This window comes from Kogia breviceps, chromosome 12 (assembly GCF_026419965.1).
Source record: "Kogia breviceps isolate mKogBre1 chromosome 12, mKogBre1 haplotype 1, whole genome shotgun sequence".
NCBI classification, from domain to species: domain Eukaryota; kingdom Metazoa; phylum Chordata; class Mammalia; order Artiodactyla; family Physeteridae; genus Kogia; species Kogia breviceps.
The window spans coordinates 83,985,292-84,003,277 of record NC_081321.1 but is presented as its reverse complement, the minus strand read 5'-3'; the positions used below and the strand labels follow the sequence as shown (position 1 = coordinate 84,003,277).

The window sequence follows — 17,986 nt, the reverse complement described above, 5'->3', positions numbered from 1 at the left end:
ATCAGATTATATATTCTGTAGATTTCCTGAACTTTGGACTTTTCTGATTGTCTCCCAGTTGTTTAATGTGTTCCTCTGTCCCCTGTATTTCCTGTAAGTTGGTAGTAGGATCTGAGGGCTTTATTAGACTTGATAAAATGGAAAAAAAAAAAAGAAAAATTTAAAATTAAATGTACTTCAAAAGTGTGTTATCCTTGAGCTTCGCTGGTGGCACAGTGGTTGAGAGTCCGCCTGCTGATGCGGGGGACACGGGTTCGTGCCCCGGTCTGGCAAGATCCCACGTGCCACGGAGCGGCTGGGCCCGTGAGCCATGGCCGCTGAGCCTACGTAGCCAGAGCCTGTGCCCCACAATGGGAGAGGCCACAGCAGTGAGAGGCCTGCGTACCACAAAAAAAAAAAAAAAAGTGGTGGTATCCCTACCTACTGTTTTAATGGGCCCTCAGTTTAGTGACTTTTGCCAGGAAGGGAACCTGAAACAAGTATGGAAGCACCACTGTAACCTACTTTTTGCTGGAACTCTAGCATCTTACAGCCTGGTTGGAGACATGTTAAGAAGTCGTCATCAGTCTCATAAAATCTATAGCTATAAGGAACCATCTCTATCGCAGTGATCTACAGGACTGTTCTTAGTAATGTAACCGTATCAGTTCAGAAAACTCAGTTGTAGGCATTTAGTAGTTTTTCCCTGGATGCTAACAGAATGCTTCAGTCAGGGACATGCCAAATAGAAATTAAAATAATTTACTCCCATAGCTAGAAGGCACATTCAGAATTATCGTCCCCAGTTTTTTTTGTTTCTATAGGAGAGGAATATGTAAAGAAAAATTTTACAGAACATTATTCCCCTAGAGAATCGTATCAGTAAATGCAACAGCTTGGGACATAAATCCATTTAAAATATATTTGGAATCCCCAGTTCTTTTGTTAGGTAAGGAGCATCCTTATGATAACCAGTAAGAACCCTGGGTCTCTCTTGTTTCCAGGAAGTTCGTTTGCCTGAATGACAACATTGACCACAATCATAAAGATGCCCCGACAGTGAAGGCTGTTCTCAGGGACTTCTACGAATCCGTGTTCCCCATCCCATCCCAGTTTGAGCTGCCAAGGGAGTATCGAAACCGTTTCCTTCATATGCACGAGCTGCAGGAATGGTAAGTTTTCCTGTTTCACATACACACATATGTGTATTTTTTTTTAGAGTGATGAAATTTCTTTACTGTGTTATTGCTTTCTTTGTAAAATACACATATAGTTTTTATTGAGCTCATTATTCGTCATCGCTGTCATCAAAGTGGCTGCCCTGTTTCTTGAGTACCTGCTGGGCAGTATATTTACCTTTACAATGAAAGGCGCTACTCTGGTTGCCACGTTACAGGTGAGAGCACAGTAACAGCAGTGAGTGATTTGCTCAAGGTGGAGTAGCTGACAAGTGGCAAGTCCAGCCTGATTCCTGAGCCTTCTTCACATGTTCGTTCCACTGTTTTCCAAAGCTGCTTTAGAATGTTTCCTTCTTTGATTTTTTACTACCATTTACTACCAACACTTAATTAGAAAGATAATTGTCTTTCAATTGAGGGAAATTTTTGACCCCTTGCCTGCCTGCCATGCCAGGTACTAGGAATAGGGGCAAACCTCAGAGATATTGTGGGTTCGGTTCCAGACCACTGCCTTTCCCAGTTCATATAAAAGTTATGTTCAGACTACGTTGTAGTCTATTAAGTGTGCAATAATAGCATTATATCTAAAAAAAGTGCATTCCTCAATTAAAAAATACTTGCTAAAAATGCTAACCGTCATCTGAGCCTTCAGTAAGTTGTAGTAATATCAAAGGTCACTGATCATAGATCACCGTGACAAACATAATAATGAAATTTGAAATATTGCAAGAGTTAGGAAGGTGTGATACAGAAATGCGAAGTGAGCAAATGCTGTTGGGAAAATGGTGCCGATAGACTTGCTTGACACGGGGCTGTGGAGTGCAGTGAAGCGAGGCCGGTTAGATGCGGTGTTGCCTGTGCAAGACGGAAGGGACACCGGGACAGGGTGCCGGCCTGCACCGGAAGCCAGCTAACCAGCCGCGGCACGGAGGACGATAGGCTTCAGCGCTCTCAGAGTACAGAGGAGGGAGCAGCTAGTTCCATGACAGGACGGTGACATTTGGACTTGGTTTTGAATTATGAAAAGGACTTTTCCAGGTAGGAAGCGTTCCGGTAGAGTTCCTTTGTACCTGCAAAGACACCGAGCTACAGAAGACAGTGCTGTGGAGAGAGAAAGGAGAAATTGTGAAGGGCCGTATCCGAATTAGACATCTTTCTTTAGAGAATAGGGGTTCCCAGGAGAGACTTTTTTAGGTGTCTGTCTCATCAGTATTCACGATTTGGAAAGATAACTAACAGTGGTTGCGGGGTCGGACTGGTGAGGACGGCGTCTGGAGTAAGGCGGCGGCGTCTGGAGTAAGGCAGTGTCGTCTGGGAACTTGAGGCAGAGAGACAAGCAGTAAGCATTTCAGTTGTCCTGGAAACAGATGGTCGTGGTGTGAACCAAGGACATGGCCCAGGGAATTAAGAGAAAGCAGTAGATACAACTGGCAGAGATTTGAGAGAAGAAATTAGCAGACCTTGGCAGCTAGAGCTCTTTGGTGTCTTGCAGTCGGGTGAGACAATTCGCATGTGTGTTGCTACTATGTACATATTTTTATTTTCATAAGGAGAAGTTGTTACTAAATAACTTGTCTTCTAGCAATGGCAAGGAACGGCTTCCCACCATTTTCACTTTGCTTTAGCTTAGAGGAAAAAGATCTCTGGACGGTTCCAGCTGTCAATCCCCACAAATCCAGTTCGTGACTAAATTCACCTTCAAGGTCACCTTCAAGGGCCCTACTGAATAAGAAAGGAGTGGGTTTAAGAGGGCTTTGATTTCTGTGTTGTACAGATGAGGTGAATCAGGTGCAGGTTGCTCTTGGCAGTTCCCTGATCGGGGGGCTTCCTTTTCCTCAGCCCGCCCCGCTGCTGTGTCCTCTCTCGCTGCTGACCCACCAACGCCACCCTGCTTTCTGTTGGGTTGGCCAAAAAGTTCCTTCTGGTTTTTCCACGTTACGGAAGAAAACCTGAACGAGCTTTTCGGCCAACGCGATAGAAACTTTTTCCTTCTCTTTCCTTCCGTGATCCTGCACCCCTGAGTCCCCGTCATCTTCCCCCGGTTTCCTGCAGTGGCTTTCCTCCTGTCCCTTTCTCGGGAATAGCAGCTTCTGCACTTAGAGCAGTCCATGTGGTGTGCTTGTCGCTCCTTGCAGCCTGTGAGCCCTCGTCAGGGCGGAGACGGGCTCTCCCTGTCCGAGTCCACTTGCATCCCTGGTGCATAGTAGGTGCTCAGTGCATGGCTGGCTGAGGGGAGCTCAGCTCCTGTTACAGGGTTCTCTGGTCACTGGGGCAACTCATTAGCTGTGTCACAGCCTGTGGCTTCTCAGCTCTTCAGAGTACACATAGATTCTGAATGATACTGTAGACATTAGAACTCACTGAGCTGGTTTTTGATCCTCTTAACATAGGAAACACGGGAGGAAGAACGGTGCAGGGCAGGGTACCATTTGGAATATGTGACTCAGAGTAGAGACACCCGCTACCAGGCAGGTGTGAGTAAGCTTGGAATGGAACTCAGCACAGAGGCCTGAACCTGCCAGTTGTTAGCATATCTTCTAAGCCTTATGTTAAGCATTTATTTAATCTTCATAACAAATTATTGTTTCCAAATTACAGGTGATGAAACTGTTGTTTATCCCCAATATCCTATCCTATCTCCTAGTCCAGTTGACTCCACCCTCAGAATGCCTCTTTCCACAAGACTCTGCTTTTTAATAATAGATATTTCTGTCCACCTGTGTGATGGCTAGTTGTCTGCACGTCAGCACCTCCCCAGGTTTGCAGATACTTTAGAGCAGGGACTTCTCCTTGTCACCTTGCTGTATCCACAGGAGGTGCTGGTTGGGGGACTGAGCGAATACAAATGAATGGAAGAGGGGATTTTGTTTAATGTGTTAAAAATTCTAATTTTCTTTTGAAGTCCTCTCTGCTGCCTGGGTAACCTTTACTAATTCAAATATTTACTATAACAATGAAAAATCTGAACTCAGGTGGGAAATGTATAATTATGTTAACATTTTAGAATTGCCTCCAGACATTGTTTCTGTGTTTCACAACATTGTTTTGCTAAACTAGTATAGTTTGCTAAACTCGTAAATAGTATATAGTTTTACTTAGTTTTACTAAGTAATGATAGTTATAAACCCTACACAGAACTACATATTTTCCTTTTCTCTCTGAACAGGAGGGTGTATCGAGACAAACTGAAGTTTTGGACTCATTGTGTGCTAGCAACATTGATTATGTTTACTGTATTCTCATTTTTTGCTGAACAGGTAAGTTTTATATATTTTATGTGGATGTCAAACAGTATTTCTTGGTATATTAATCTGATTTGTTTTTAAAGAAAATGATATAAATTCATAAGAAAATGTCTTTCTCCTGTTGGCTTACTCCTGTTGGCTGACTCATGTTAAATATTTCATAATATTCAGGCAACAGTCATAATCGCCTTTTTTTTCCCATTTATCTTCTAAATCTATAACCAGTATTCTTTGTACCTGGAGCTCAATAAATAGAGCTTTTCAGTTTTAGCCTGAAGTCTGCGAGTCGAACTATTTAAACCAAAAAAACCACCTCGAATCTGCATCTGATACTAATTTTCTGTGGGTCTCCAATTCTCTTTCTTTTAATCTTTCCAAACCAGTGGCCACAGTGTCTTATCTTCAGGCCTCCCTCTGTTCTGCGGATGGTGCCTGGCTTGGGCACATGGCCCAGTCTCCCACTTCCTTCCATTTCCTTTGAGCTGCTGGGAGTTCATCCCCACACAGGTGCACACACAGCCACCTCCCAGAAGTTAGAGGGAGATTTGGTCAAAAGGAAGGGATAAGAGAATCCTCATTAGGCCACGGCAGGTGTGAAATGCTCTGAAAAGAAAGGATTCGGAAGGAAGGGACGGGTGTCTGGGCTGACTTGTGCCGGGCCTGCGAACCTGCCTCAGCCCCATTCCAGGTGACTCTCAAGTGGAGCTTTGCTGGCTGTCAGGATGGGAAGCTTGCGCCCAGTTTACTTACAATGAGGAGGCGGCTGCGGCGGGGGGCAGGCGGGGGCCTGAGAACTGAGAACTTTAGGGTAAATAGCCCTGGGCTTCGTGCTGCAGCTGTTAGGAAACTCAGGAAATAAAGGTCTGACTCGGGAGCAGGACTGCAATTTAACCTTCACCCACTTCCCACGGAACAGAAACCTTCCTCTTGATCTTGTTGCCATTGTTCCTCGCAAGTAAAAATCTTAGAAAAAAAATCTGAAACAGATTGTACCTGCTTTTAGAACAGAGGTCCAGCGAGGAACGTGTGAGTCCGCTGTGTGCTGGCCTGTGATGGGGGAGGAGAGGGACACTGGCTGAAAGGAGCAGCTGGCGGCCGCGGAAGGAACCGGAGGGTCTTTCTTCCCTGTCGTTTATACCTGCAGAGAACAGGGGACCAGAGAGGCAGGAGGAGGGGGAGAGTAAATCCCCTCTCCTCCCTGACACCCTGCTCTTCACCTGCCTGAATCAAATTCCTGACCTTCTGCAGACTCACAAACGAGCCAGGGCTGCCTCTCCTCTGCCCCAGAACCCCAGCTCGTCATCCAGGCCGGGGGGGTCCATGCTTGGGCAAAGTTCTGCTCTCACCTCAAGATAGAAACTGAAACTGTAAAGAACACATTTTTCTCATTGAAACTTTCTTATAAAGGTGGTCAGGTTTTCTATTTCAGACTATCATGGATAAACTGTTTCTATTAGAAGTATTTATCCAAGTTCTAAGCTACTAAGTTATAAATGAACTTTTGTATTTCAACCCATTCATGAACTTGAAAATACAGGCAATGCCCAATGATTATTGCTATGGTTACTAAGTGGTGATAGAATTCTTAAAAAAACATTAAAATTCCAACTTATACGTGTAGTCATTTTCAAACCCAGAGACAATATCTTAATGGCTGAAGAGTCCGTTTCCTTCCGTAGAAAGACTTGACAGACATTGTGAAAATAAATATACGTGGTAACTGCTATGTAATATCTGTAGTTTTTATAGGTCTTAAAAAAACGAAACTTGGACCAAAGTAACTTTAACCCTACAAAGCCAGACAAAAATCAGTGGTTGGTTTCGTTTTGAGGGGAGGAATGACGGAGACTTGTTTGCTGTCTGTTTTTTCTGTATAGGACTGTGGAAAAGATTAAGGTCCTAGGACCTTCAGAAAGAAAGGTAAAGTTTGTCAACCTGGAGAATTAAAATTTATTTTGTCTTTTATCCTTTAGTTAATTGCACTTAAGCGGAAGATATTTCCCAGAAGGAGGATACACAAAGAAGCTAGTCCTGATCGAATCAAGGTATAAAAGATCTTCATCTGAAAAATCTACCTCAGCATTCACTGAGCATTTTAAAACTCGACATCAGAGATGTCTTCGTGATGTAATGCTTAGCCAGCCTGGCCTGAAGAAGGAATAACGTCTAGTATAATACTTGTTCTCTGGAATGAATACAGCCCGCTGACCAGGAATTGCTTAACCAACACACGGAAAATTTGTGTGTTGAGCAGCTCTGGTTTTACTTTTAAAGCACCTGCTCATGGACCGGTCTTTCTTTTAATGAAAAGCCTCACTGATGAGAGACAGCAATGGTTGCTATGGGAACTGTGCAGCTAACTAATAAGAGAAGCCCAAGCCAGCTTGAGCGCTATTGCTAAGAGTCCCCAGTCTTTTGCATTCCAAAGCTTTTTGCTGTGGTTTTACATTTGGGGGTTTTTTTGTTTGTTTCTTTTTTCCATTTCTCATTTTTAAAGTAAGTAGGTACTAAGTTAACTAAGTTATCCTTGCTTTTGAAAACAATGAATTGGGATGTGTAAACATGTTTTTATAGATGTTATTTAATGCAGCAATATCATGTCCTATTGGCAATATCTAAATTATGGATTTTATTAACATTTAAAACAACCCACTTACCATTATTTATGAGCTCAGTGACTGACATCTGATACTTTGTGCTTGTTTTCTTCAGCCCCTAAGAATACTGTGATTTCATGTGGAGGCCTGATTACAAAGGGCTCGAGTCAAGTAGCTGAGCTACTTGCCAGATGTAATTATGTTTTGAAGATGTACATATCCAAAGAGAAGTGCCTCATTTGAGAAATGAGTAGTGCTGATGGTAGTGGCCCATAACAGTGGTATCTTCTTTAATACTCATCAGTATATTCCAGTAGCTGGCTCTCAATCAGTTCCACGTAATGAAGGGTCAGGACACTTTTTCTGCAAAAAGCCACATGGTAAATATTTGCAGGCCACATGTGTCTATGTTGCATATTCTTTGTTTAGTTTAGCTTTTGTTTTTAACAAGCCTTTAAAAGTGTCAAAACCATGTCTAACTCGCAGCTGTACAAAAACACGCCACCAGCTGGATTTGGGCCATAGGCCATGGTTTACTGACCACTGGGATAGAGAATTAGTATTTTTATGTGTGGGTAAGCCCTGATGTTCAGCCATGTTTTATTTATGTCATTGTACTGTGGATTTTATGTCCTTTTTGAACTCTGACAGGTATTTTAGATCATGATCTTAACAGTATTCTTTCAAATTGGCATACATATTTTGTAAAAAGAACTTGTAAATAACTGTGTGTGCTGTAAGAGTTATGTATTTCAAAAATTGAAGTCTCATAAAAAACTTAAATTTCATCTGCTGCTTTGATTGTTAATCTTTGAGGAGTGAGTTCATTATCCAGATTCAGAAATCGTTTGAGTGCTTATCTGGCATGTCAGGATCTGTCCTTAACACAACTGAAAGTAAGTGGAAAGTAGCGTAAGGAGAAGGTGGTAGTATTACAACCTGGAGAATGTCATTACATGGGGGAACATAAGTTCTAAATGGGATTTATGTGGTAAAAATTTAGGGGTTATCTGGGTATCATTCTTAACGTGAAGAATTCTAGAAAAGTTAGAGAAATGAATATTTGGGTGTGATGGAGATTTCTGGTCAGGTGAATATAATCCACACCTTATTCAGAGCCTAACAGATAATGAGATGGATAACAGAATATTCATAGAATCATTTATCTAATGATTCAGTAGAATCGTTAGAACAAAAGAACCTCAGAAGTTGATGAGGCATCAAATGGTCTTCAAGAATTTTAAAGCCTCAGAACCAATAGTCCACATGAAATCCTCTGGAAGACCAGCATGTAACACAGAAGAGGGAAAGCTGCTCCTCCTACCTGACCCCAAGGCAGTGTCTCCAAAACTCCCAGGCTTCACAGGCAGAGTTTCAAAGCCCCACATCTTGCATGTTATCATCGATGACACTAGGGCCAGGAAGATTACGTGACTTGTCCAAGGTCTCACTGCCAGTTGGGAGCAGAGGTGGGCTGGAGCCCAGCTTGTCTCTTTCTCTAGTCCCCTCCAGGCCATGCCGCCTCCCCAGGACACAGTGGCATGTGCGGGTGAAAAGCACACTCTCTGCGGTCCGACTTACGGGGTTCGAGTCCTCGCTCCTAGACATTGATTGCCGAGATTCAGCTTTCTCTTCTAAAACGTAGGAGGCAATACTGGTGTCTGCCTACCTCATAGGCTTCTGGTGAGGATGGAAGAAATGACATATGCAACATACCCAGCAGAGTGCCTGGCAAATACTCCTGCCTGATAAATGTCAGTGGTGAGGATGATATTGAGGAAAGTATGTAAAGGATTATTATCCAGGTCAGGGGTGAGGTTTCCAGTGTAATCTTTAGGGTGAAATTATTACATTGCCCTTAGCTAAGAAAGTGACACATTTTCTAATTTAAAATATTTTTTGCTTACTTTTTCTTAAATTGTTTACTTTTAAAACTGTTTCTACATACACCAAAAAGCATACAAATAGTGATCAAGGGTTTAAAAGTCAAATGTGACTGCAGCTCAGGTCAGAACATTTAAGGAAGGAACAGCACTAATGCCCTCAAATTCTTCCAGAGTGTGGAAAAGAGAAGGAAAACATTGTCTAATTTTTCCATCAAGGTCAACACAGCCCCACACCAAAGCCTGGTTCAGTTGCCACAAGAAAGGAAAAACCACAGGCCAATCTACCTCATGGGAATCCCAAACGAAACACCAGCAAGCCAGATGAGTTCATTCTCCAAAGGAGCAACACTTTATGATCAGGCTGGGCCCATTCCAGGATTGCAGGTTGGCCCAACACTTGAAGTCAGTGCAAATCACATCAGGAGGACCAAAAAGGGAAACTGCATGTTAATCTTTTTTTAAAGAAAGCAAGGTGCATGGAGATTAAGAAAAAATTCAGAGTCTAACATAGCAACTTCCCATCCATCAATAGTTTATCAACATTTTGCCACATTTGTTTGCTGTATTATGTTTCTTTGTTGATATATTTTAAAGTAAATCCTAGACTTCCTGGAGACAGGGGAAAGGGAGGGGAGGGGCTTCTTGTCAGTCTAATTGCTCCTCCTCCCCACTTGCCGTGATAACAGCTGTCTGCATGTTACTGAGCACATTTTAGGTGCTAAATGCACAAATCTAACACTTGCTTAAGAAAAAAGAAAGGGGGGTACAGGAGACACTCTGCCAGGACTGTGGCTCAGCACTGCCCATCCTTGCCCCTCTGTGCATGACAGCTTTCTCTCCGTGGTGGGGTTGTGGCAGTTCCTGGCTCACATTCTGCAGAGAGGCAGGAAGCTTCCTCTCTGGCTCTAATACTGAAAACCTTGGTGGAGATGAGTTGGTATGATTGGCTCAGTCGAGGTTCTGTCCCCATTTCTGTGGCCAGCGGATGGAGACTTTTTACCAAAAGAAGAAGGGAAGGGGTGCTGGGCTGATAAAAACACCACTCCAGCTTCATAGAACAAAGACTGGGTACACATGGGCATCATCCAAGTTTCTGGATTAATTACTCAGGTTGAAGGCAAGCTGCCATATGTGCAACTGGAAAAATCAAATCTGTTGATCAGAATACAGGGAACCTTATCATTTCTTTCCTTATTGAAAGGATTCAAAGAAATGTATGGCGAGCATCAGTACAGTACCTGTCCCATAAGTGCTCCAGAAGTGGTTCACAATCAGTCCCAAGTTCTCTCTCTGATCTTCTGCTTTTCCTCCCTTGCCAGTCGTGCCCTGGCCACACACTGTGCCAGCCACACCACATTTTTCCAAACATGCTCTGCATTTTTGTGCCTCTGTTCCCTTCCAAATGCTGTTCTTATTGCTTGGCCTGTGTTCTCCTTATCTGTTAAACTCCTGCTCATACCTCCAGATCCATCACCAATAGTTGCTCTACTGAGAATTTTCTAAAAGACTGGCTCTGTCACCTTGAGTCCTTTGAGACTATGACTAAGGAAATAAGAGATATAATATTTAAGCTTTCAAACGACCTTGACAAGATTCTACAGCACTGCTGACTAAGGAAAATGAGAGGGAGGGGTATCGAGATGGAGTAAGAAGATGTGGAGCTCACCTCCCCCCACAAACGCATCAAAAATGAATCTACATGTGGGCCAGTTCTCATGGAAAACTAACTGGAAACTTGCAGAATAATTCCTGTACATCAAGGCTGCAAGAAGGATTCCCACGTGGTTGGGTAGGATAGGAAGAAAAACATCGGCTCGGAAACAAAACAGAACAAAACAAAAAACCCCAGAATTCCCTGGTGGTCCAGTGGTTAGGACTCCATGCTTTCACTGCCAAGGGCCCGGGTTCAATCCCTGGTCAGGGAACTAGGATCTCACAAGCTGCACAGCACAGTCAAAAAAACAAAAACAAAACAAAACAGCATTGGCTCAAGACCTGTGCCCCTGAGAGGGGACTCCCAGGGGAGGGGAGGGGAAATCGTGAGGGTAGAGACTTGACCTGAGGAGTGAGTGGCTTGAGCCACAGACTGGGCCACCCATGCAGAGGAGAGAAGCCTAGACCCCACTCGTGAGAAGTACACGGGTGCTGGCTCATCCCCAGACACAGAGGAGAGAGGTCTGCCCTAGTGGCTGCTGACTTACTTCACTCCCCATTTGAGCTGAATGAACACCCCACTCCCCTCACTCCACACCCCAGCTTGGTACTGGATCTAGGGCAGCCAGGTCCTGGGGAAAGACCTGATTTAGGATGCAGAAGTGGCTGGGAGGCCTGGGGTATGATCCAGGTAGGGTGGCAGAGGCCACTGGCATTTACTCAGACAGTGTCACAGAAGCAGCCCAGACTTCTGACAGCAGCCCAGCTGCTTCAGTGCCCACAACCAGAATGCCATGAGCCCCAGCCAAGCAAACGCCTGAGCCCTGCCCATTCCACACCACAACATTGCACTAGATGTGGGACAACCACAAGGGAAAAGATGCATCCTTAGGCTACGTCTGAGTGGAGCTGCAGACACCTGTGTAGGCAGTGCGTGGAGCCTCTGTAAGTACATGAGCCCCACTTACTTACACACTACCCTCCTTGGGGCAAAGGCCCCGATGCAGGGAGAAGGAAAAAAACCCACAAAGGGAGCAGAGCCAGCTCAAGCTTGACCCTCAGGGCATCCACTCCAGCCACTTGGGAGCAGGCCCTGCGCCTGCCACCGAGCAGAGAGGAAGTCCACCTCACACCCTGTGCAGACTCTGGCTCTAGCAACACCAGCCACACCCCCTATCAAAGTGGTAGTGGACAGCACACCCTGAGGAAAGATGTGGCTGACATCCACATCAAATCCAGCCCTCCCATCAAAGACATTGGGCACATGCAGTCTACACAGGGATGCTCCTACATAAAAACACCCCTTTATGACAGCAGATAACTGTTAAACCTAAATTCATAGAGACAGAGAAAGTTAAGTAAAATGAAAAGGCAGAGGAGAACTCTCAATTGAAAGAGCAAGAGAAAACCCCTGAAAAAATAATGTAACAGAGATAATCAGTCTACCAGACAATGAATTCAAGAAATTGGTAATAAAAATGCTAACTAAATTAAGAGAATCAATCTAAGCACAGATCATTTTAACAAGGAACTAGAAACTTAGGACTTAATAAAAAAAATAGATAATTCAATTTCTGATATAAAAAGCAGCCCAGAAGCAGTGAACAGACAACTGACACAGAACACATAAGTGATCTGGAAGACTGAATAATGGAAATCACCCAATCAGAAGAGCAGACAGAGAGACAAAACAAACAAAAACAATGAAAGCAACATACAAGATCTATGGGATAGTATAAAACATGCCAACTTTCACATTATAGGGGTTCCAGAAGGAGAAGAGAGAGAGAGGAGAATTGAAAATGTATTTGAAGAAATTATGGCTGAAAAATTCCCAAACCTAAAGAAGGAAACAGATATCCAGGTACAGAAAGCAGAGAAAGTCCCCAAGAAGATGAACCCAAACAGACCCACACCAAGACATATCATAATTAAAATGGTGAAAGTCAGAGAATTCTAAAGGCATCAAGAGAAAAAGAAAAGAGTCATATAGGGGCTTCCCTGGTGGCGCAGTGGTTGAGAGCCCGCCTGCTGATGCAGGGGATGCGGGTTTGTGCCCCAGTCCGGGAAGATCCCACATGCCGCGGAATGGCTAGGCCCACGAGCCATGGCTGCTGAGCCTGTGTGTCTGGAGCCTGTGCTCTGCAACAGGAGAGGCCACAACAGTGAGAAGCCCGCGTACTGCCAAAAAAAAAAAAAAAAGAAAAAAAAGAAAAGAGTCATATACAAGGGAATCCCCATAAGGTTATCAGCTGATTTCTCTGCAGAAACTGAAGGCCAGAAGGGAGTGACATGATATATTCAAAGTCCTAAAAGGGAAAAACCTGCAACCTAGGATACTCTACCCAACAAGATTATCTTTTAGGATAGAAGGAGAGAGAAAGAATCTCTCAGATAAGCAAAAATAAAGAAATCAGCAATGTTAAACCTACCTCGAAAGAAGTGTTGAAGGGTCTTCTGTGAAAGGGAAAAATCCCAGTAGGAAAGGCAAATGTGTAGTAAGGATTGAAGATCACTTAAATAAGCCAGTGGATAGATTAAAAATTTTTTTTAAATTGAAAAGCAACTATAACTACAATAAAGAGTAAAGGGATAAGCATGAAGATATAAAATATGACATGAACAACAAAACATGGTAGAGGGGAATAAAAAATGTAGATCTTTTATGGACTTAGAGATGATCATATTAAGTAAGTCAGAAAGAGAAAGACAAATACCATATGATATCACTTATATGTGAAATCTAAAATATGACACAAATGAACCTATCGATGAAACAGAAGCAGACTCACAGACACAGAGAACAAACTTGTGGTTGCCAAGGCAGGGGGTGGGGGTGTTGGGGATGGAAGGATTGGGAGTTTGGGGTTAGTGGATACAAACCATTTAATGTAGAATGGATAAACAACAAGGTCCTACTGTATAGTACAGGGAATTATAGTCAACATCCTGTGATAAACCATAGAGGAAAAGAATTTTTAAAAGAATGTGTATATATATATATATACATATATATATATCTGAATCACTTTGCTATACAGCAGAAATTAACACTGTAAATCAACTATACTTCAATTAAAAAGTTAAAAATTTAAATGTAGATCTTTTAGAATACGTTTGAACTTAAATGATTATCAGTTTAAAGTAGATATAATTATGGGTCAATATATATGAACCCTATGGTAACCACAAATCAAAAACCTATAGTAGATACACAAAAACTGAGAAGAAAGGAACTTAAGCATACTACAAAAGAAAACCATCAGATCACAATGGGAGAAACAAAAAGAAGAAATGAACAGAGAAGAACTACAAAAACAACTGGAAAACAAGGAATAAAATGGCAATAAATACATACCTATCAATTATCACTTTAAAGGTCAATGAGCTAAATGATCCAATCAAAAGACATAGGGTGGAGAATTGGATAAAAAAACAAGATCCTTCAATATGCTGCCTATGAGAGACTCACTTCAGGGCAAAAAGACATACAGACTGAGAGTGAGGGGATGGTAAAAAGATATTTTATGCAAACGGAAATGACAAGAAAGTGGGGGTAGCAATAATCATATCAAACAAAATAGACTTTAAAACAAAATCTATAATGAAAGACAAAGAAAGAGCATTACCTATTGATAAAGGGATCAATACAAGAAGAGGATATTATACTTGTTAACATATAGACATCCAATACAGGAGCACCTTAAATAGATGAAGCAAATGCTAACATACATAAAGGGAGAAATTGAAAGTAATACAATAATAGTAGGAGACTTTAACACCCTACTGACATCAGTGGACAGGTCATCCAGACAGAAAATGAATAAGGCAACAGAGATCTTAAATGACACAATAGACCAGTTGGACTTAATTGATATCTCAAGAACATTACATCCAAAAAAAGCAGAATACACATTCTTTTCAAACGCACATGGAATGTTCTACAGGATAGATCACATAATAGGTCACAAAACAAGCCTCAACAAATTAAAGAGCATAGAAATTATATCAAGCATTTTTTGGGATCACAATGGGATGAAAGTAGAAATCAATTACAGAAAAAAAAAAAGGGGGGGGGAAACGTGAAAACTAAATGACATGCTACTAAAAACACCAATGGGTCGATAATGAAATCAAAGAGGAAATCAGAAAATACCTCAATACAAATGAAAATGAAAGTCTGGGATATAGCAAAAGCTATATATGTATACTAAGAGGGAAGTTCATAGTGATACAGGCCTTCCTCAAGAAGCAAGAAAAATCTCAAACAACCTATAATTAGAAAAAGAAGAACAAAAAAAGCCCAAAGTCAGCAGAAGGAAGGAAATAAAGATTAGAGAAGGAATAAAATAGGAATAAAAAAGCAATTAGAAAATATGAAACCAAAATCTGTTTTTTTGAAAAAATAAATAAAACTGATAAACATGAGCCAGGTTCACCAAGAAGAGAGAGGACCCAAATAAAATAAGAAATGAAAGAGGAGAAATAACAACCCATACAACGGAGGAAAAAAATCATAAGATGATACTATGAACAGTTATATGCCAACAAATTGGACAACCTAGAAGAAATGGACAAATTTCTAGAAATGTACAGTTTGCCAAGACTGAGTCAAGAAGAATCAGATAATTTGAACAGACCAATCACTAGAAGTGAAATTTAACCTGTTAAAAAAAAGAAAAAAAAAAAAGAACTCTCAGCAAACAAAAGTCCAGGACTGGACAGCTTCACAGGGGAATTCTACCAAACATACAAAAAAGAACTAATACCTATCCTCAAATTATTCCAAAGGAATTGAGGAGGGAACACTCCTAAATTTATTCTACAAGGCCACCATCACCCTGATACCAAAACCAAAGATACTATAGAAAAAGGAAATTACAGGCCAATGTCTTTTGAATATAGATGCAAAAATCCTGAACAAAATACTAGCAAACTGAATCCAACCAATACATAAAAAGATCATTACCATGATCAAGTTGGATTTATTCCAGAGTAACAAGGATGGTTCAACATATGCAAATCAATGTGATACACCACATTAACAAAAGACAGAAATCACATGATCATCTCAGATGTATCTCTAAAAGCATTTGACAAAATTCAACATCAATTCATGATAAAAACTCCCATCAAAGTGAGTATAGAGGCAACATAACATAATAAAGGCCATTTACGACAAACCCATAGCCAACATAATATCCAAGAATGAAAAGCTGAAAGCCTTCCTGCCAAATTCAGGGACAAAACAAGGATACCCCTCTTACCACCTCTATTTACCATAGTATTGGAAGCCCTAGCCACAGCAGTCAGACAAGAAATAAAAGGTATCCAAATTGGAAGGGAAGAGGTAAAACTGTCACTACTTGCAGATGAAATGACACTTTCATAGAGAACCCTAAAGTCTCCACCCCAAAACAATTAGGATAAATGAATTCAGCAAGGTTGTAGGATATAAGATTACTATACAGTAACTGCTTCATTTCTATACACTAATAATGAAATATAAGTTTTTTAAAAATCCCATTTAAAACTGCATAAACAAATACTTAGGAGTAAACTTAACCAAGGAGGTGAAATACATATACTCTGAAAACTATAAAACATTGATTAAGGAAACTGAAGATGATTCAAAGAAATGGAGAGATATCTCATGCTCCTGGATTGGACGGATCAATATTACTAACATGGCCATACTACCCAAAGCAATCTACAGATTTAATGCAGTCCCTATCAAAATACCCAGGACATTTTTCAAAGAAATAAAACAAATAATCCTAAAATTTGTATGTATAACCACAAAAGACCCTGAATTGTCAAAGCAATCCTGAGAAAGAACAAAGTTGGAGGTATAACCTTCCCAGACTTCAGACTATACTCCAAAGCTACAGTAATCAAAACAGCATGGTATTGGCACAAAAACAGACACATAGATCAATGCAACAGAATAGAAAGCCCAGAAATAAAACCATGCACCTACCATCAATTAATCTACGAAAAAGGAGGCAAGAATATATTGATACAATGCAGAAAAGACAGTCTCTTCAACAAGGGGTGCTGGGAAAACTGGACAGTCACATGTAAAACAATGAGAACATTCTCTTACACCATATACAAAAATAAACTGAAATGGTTTAAAGATCTAAATGTCAGACCTCAAACCATAAAACTCCAAGAAGACAACACAGGCAGAACACTCTTTGACACAGATCTTAGCAGTATTTTCTTAGATCAGTTTCCTAAGACAAAAGAAATGAAAGCAAAAACAAATAGGACTTAATTAAACTTTTGCACAGCACAGGAAACCATTGACAAATTGAAAGACAACCTACAGAATAGGAGAGAATATTTGTAAATGATGTGACTGACAAGGGGTTAGTATGTAAAATATACACAGTTCATACAATTCAATATAAAAAAAAATCCAATAAAAAAAATGGGAAGACATGAATAGTCATTTTTCCAAAGAAAACACACAGATTGCCAACAGACACATGAAAAAATGCTAATCACTAATTATTAGAGAAATGCATATCAGAAGCACAATGAGATATCACCTCATACTTGTCAGAATAGCTATCAAAAAGTCTACAAATAACAAATATTGGATTTGGAGAAAAGGGAACCCTCATATACTGTTGGTAGGAATGTAAATTGGTGCAGACCCTATGGAAAACCATATGGAGGTTCCTCAAAAATCTACAAATAGGGACTTCCCTGGCGGTCCAGTGGGTACAACTCCATGCTCCCAATGCAGGGGGCATGGGTTCGATCCCTGGTTGGGGAACTAAGATCCTTCATGCCACACAGTGTGGCCTAAAAAATATATTAAAAAATAGAAATACCATATGATCCAGCAATTCTACTCCTGGGTATATATCCAGAAAAAATGAAAACACTAATTGAAAAAGAGATATGCACCAAAATGTTCATAGCAGCACTATTTACAATAGCCAAGACATGGGAGCAACCCAAGTGCCCATCAACAGACAACTGAAAAAAGAAGTTGTGGTATGTGTGTGTGTGTGTGTGTGTGTGTGTGTGTGTGTATATAATGGAATATTACTCAGCTTAAAAAAATGAAATACTGGCACTTGCAACAATGTGGATGGACCTAGAGAATAAGTCAGACAGAAAAACAAATACTATATGATATCACTTATATGTAGAATCTAAAAAAATAATACAAATGAATGTATATGCAAAACAGAAACAGACTCACAGGTACAGATGACAAACTTGTGGTTACCAAATGGGAGAGGAAAGTGGGGAGGGACAAATTAGGGGTATGAGATTAACAGATACAAACTACTACATATAAAGTAAATAAGCAACAAGGCTATACTGGATAGCACAGGTAATTATACCCATTATCTTGTAATAAACTATAATGGAATATAATCTGCAAAAATACCAAATCACTATGCTGTACACCTGAAACTAATATA

General features: G+C 41.0%; 1 protein-coding gene across 2 annotated transcripts in view; it reads left to right on the top strand.

Moving 5' to 3' along the window:
- The window catches only part of GNPTAB (N-acetylglucosamine-1-phosphate transferase subunits alpha and beta), an 82,343-nt gene extending 74,556 nt beyond the window's left edge, over nucleotides 1-7,787 (top strand). For both annotated transcript variants that reach the window (XM_059081901.2, XM_067009988.1), the window contains 3 exons: nucleotides 984-1,151; nucleotides 4,324-4,414; nucleotides 6,376-7,787. In XM_059081901.2, coding sequence (XP_058937884.1) covers nucleotides 984-1,151; nucleotides 4,324-4,414; nucleotides 6,376-6,453 — 337 coding nt within the window. In that variant the 3' untranslated portion in view covers nucleotides 6,454-7,787. The remainder of the gene's footprint in view (nucleotides 1-983; nucleotides 1,152-4,323; nucleotides 4,415-6,375) is intronic.
- The last annotated feature ends 10,199 nt before the right edge of the window (nucleotides 7,788-17,986 follow it).